General features: G+C 34.6%; 1 protein-coding gene across 1 annotated transcript in view; it reads left to right on the top strand.

Moving 5' to 3' along the window:
- Window positions 1-3263, top strand: part of LOC107614171 (BES1/BZR1 homolog protein 4) — a 4286-nt gene extending 1023 nt beyond the window's left edge. The window contains exons 2-3 of the mRNA XM_016316401.2: window positions 2031-2800; window positions 2927-3263. Of these exons, the coding sequence (XP_016171887.1) occupies window positions 2031-2800; window positions 2927-2930 (774 nt within the window). The 3' untranslated portion in view covers window positions 2931-3263. The remainder of the gene's footprint in view (window positions 1-2030; window positions 2801-2926) is intronic.

Here is a 3467-nt window from a genome sequence, read left to right as displayed (position 1 = left end):
CTGTTATGTTATAATTTTTTTTACTTTTAAAAATCTTTTTTTTTTCCCCATAAAATGAATGGAGGGACGAAAATGCCCCTGGGTGATGCTTTTGATTTGTCTGCCAAAAGTGGGTACTTGAAAGCGAGTAAAACGGGAAAAGGGTAATTTTTCCAGCTCAGATGTTCCCACCTCGGATGCTGTGTCACTGTTGCAAATGTAGCAACTAGCAGCAGCTTTTTTTTGTTTTCACACTATTATTGTTTTTGCGGCCATGCCCATTTGGAGCTTTTTTTTTTCTGAGGAAATTATTAAAGTTGAAATTAAAAGTTATTTTGTTTAATTTTTCTAAAACATTAAAAATTACCTTTATTTAAGTTTTGTTCATTTTATTAAAGGTTATTTTTTAAGTAACCAAGCTATATGTTCTTTTCTTTTTTGGAAGAAAAGAAACTAAAACAAATGCTTCTTAAATTATTAATTCTTTCTGGTGTTACAAACTTACAATGGAGGCTCAAAAGTCAAAACCGATAGAGGGGAATTCTTAACATTTGATTGGGATAAAAAGTAGTGGAAATTGTCATGCTATATAGATGTTCATTAAGCTTATCTGTACATTTTCTCGTCCAAATTTCACCCCCAATCATAATTGAAGTACAAATGGGTTGAAAATGTTTTTGAATGAATTTGATATGAAGCTCATCAATCAAGATTTTCACCCTAACCAAACATTCTTTTTGTGTAAATTTTTTGTTGTGAAAAGAATCTATAGTTTTTGGATTTAGTCTAAGACACGTGTTAGATTGTAAATTAATGAAATGTTTATGAAAAAATATATAAAATTTAAATTTTTAATACATTTGTTATGTACTGGTAACTAGATAATTAATTTTTAAATGATAACAAAATTCTAATGAGTGCTAACTAAGCGATACTCAATTGGTAACACCTACAGATGCAAAACCAAAAATGTTTGCTTAAGTTTACTGACGTAATGAATGTAACATGAAAAGTTGAAAACTGTGTCTGTTTGGTTGAAAAACTTGTTTGTTTATTTATTTATTAAAAAACGATAATAAAATGCTGAGTTCAAAAAGAGCTAAAACATGAAAGTGACTTTCATTGAAATAACAAAATCATTGTATTCCAAGTTTCCAACTCCACTTTCCACCGTTGTTTTCATCTGCTCATTTTTCCACCAACTCAGATAAGCACAATCTTATACAATATATAGTACACCTTTTTATTTTTATTTTTATTTTTTTGGCACTTCCTTGAGCAATAAGAAAGTCATTAATTTAGGTTGCTAAGTGCATGAAAGTCTAAAATGTGCATTAATTTATCTAAAACAGTCTGATACTTTTCTTCATGACAACCATTTTTTATTGCAGAACTACAATGAGTCAATAACTAACAATTCATGTTGTCATCATTAGGATTAGACAAAAACAGAAAATTTGATTCTTGAGATAGAGGGTGTGTTTCTTATTTCAAACACATTTTTATATTTCTTTATCTCTATATTTATATCTTGTTTTAACCATTAAATTCGACTAAATATTTATGTTGATTCTACTGCAAGTTTGAATGTTAGACCAGTGCTTCAGATTGAATTGAAATACTCATTCATTTCTTTTTCTCTTTTATTCTCACATTTTGGTATATTTTTGGAATTTAGGATTCACTAGATTAGTGCTTAGAGAACGAACGTAGTACAGTGAACATGCTACCAAATATTCTGTAAAGAAAAATGTTAGGGGCAACACATTTTATTAATATTAGTCAACACTTAGCCAATATTCTATTTTTATATTATCAGGATTTAGAGTTTAGAATTTAAATTTTAGTACTTAAGATTTAGAGTGTTGACTAAGTATTAGTCAAAAATGATAAATTTTGTTAGTAATAAAGTATTACTCTTCTGGAAATCATTCAATTCTGCTATGCCAATTATACCATATACTTGAAGTACTTAGTAATGTGATACGTTAGATGCTACAATTTGATCCATTAATGTTAATGTTAATGTGAAAATGGTTTTGCAATATCAGGGATGCAAGCCTTTGGAGCGCATGGATATAATAGGCGGTTCCTCAACAGCAGCAAGCCCTTGTTCATCTTACCATCCAAGTCCCTGTGCTTCCTACAACCCAAGCCCTGGTTCATCATCCTTCCCAAGCCCATCAAGATCTCCCTATGCATCAAACAATCCAAACGGCGACGGCAATTCCCTCATTCCATGGCTCAAGAACCTTTCCACTGCCTCGTCCTCTGCTTCATCTCCTAAGCTCCCTCACCTTTACCTTCAGAGTGGCTCCATAAGCGCGCCTGTCACGCCTCCCTTGAGCTCTCCAACTGCTAGGACACCGAGGATGAATGCCGATTGGGGTGATCAGTCTGGACGGCCAGGACCAGGGTGGACTGGAGGACAACACTACTCATTCTTGCCATCCTCTAGTCCTCCTAGCCCTGGCCGCCAGGTGGTCGACCCTGAATGGTTTGCAGGTATCAAGCTCCCCCATGTTAGCCCAACTTCGCCCACATTCACCCTTATGTCCTCAAATCCTTTTGCCTTCAAGGAAGAGGGTTTGGCTCGAAGCGGCTCGCGCATGTGGACTCCTGGACAGAGTGGGACGTGCTCTCCCGCCTTCCCGGCAGGTTCTGATCACACTGCTGACATTCCAATGTCCGAGGCTGTCTCGGATGAATTTGCGTTTGGAGGCGACGCGTCCGGCCTTGTCAAGCCATGGGAAGGAGAAAGAATCCATGAAGAATTTGGAGCAGACGATCTTGAACTCACACTTGGTACCTCAAAGACAAGGTACTTTAACCTAAACACTATTATACACTGTGTTCAGATTTTGTCAATATTTGTGTCTTTATTTTGATTGATTGATTTATTTAATTATTTAATTTTCCCTTGCTAACGTGATTTTTTTAATGACAGGTGATGCGCCGTTGTTATAAATAGGAGTTTTAGTAATTGAATATGACTATGTGAACATTGTCCTTTTGTTGTGGTCTTATTCTGTAGAAAATGTTAGAAGGTAATTGGGGTGAGTGCAAGGTTGTGCTTCCTTTTTTTTAATTTCTTTTGACTCTTTTTTCATTTATTAGCATCAAGTAATATACATATATGTGTTAGTTAGGTGTGGGGTGGCTTTCGCAACCCATTGATTTTCATGATTGTAAGTCTTTGTTAAAACGTTATGATTGCAAACATGAATGAATATACATTGTATGGATTGCCACTGAATGATCAAAACGGCTCTTTTGTCTTTGAATTGCGTGAAAGATCAGAGTGAAATTGAATTTTTACTCGTACCGAAAATCCAAAATGTTCACAGCAATAAATAAATAATAAATTTTGCATAGGGAAAAAGCTTTTTTTTTTATAGTTTTCTACGCTATCTCCTAATCTATCGTGTCAAAAGACCAATTTGCCATAGATTTGAGCTTCATATAAAGTTCTACTTAGGGGTGACAAC

Source organism: Arachis ipaensis, chromosome B08 (genome assembly GCF_000816755.2).
Source record: "Arachis ipaensis cultivar K30076 chromosome B08, Araip1.1, whole genome shotgun sequence".
In the NCBI taxonomy this organism is placed as follows: domain Eukaryota; kingdom Viridiplantae; phylum Streptophyta; class Magnoliopsida; order Fabales; family Fabaceae; genus Arachis; species Arachis ipaensis.
Note: the sequence above shows the minus strand (reverse complement) of the source record. Positions and strands in the feature narration are given on the sequence as shown.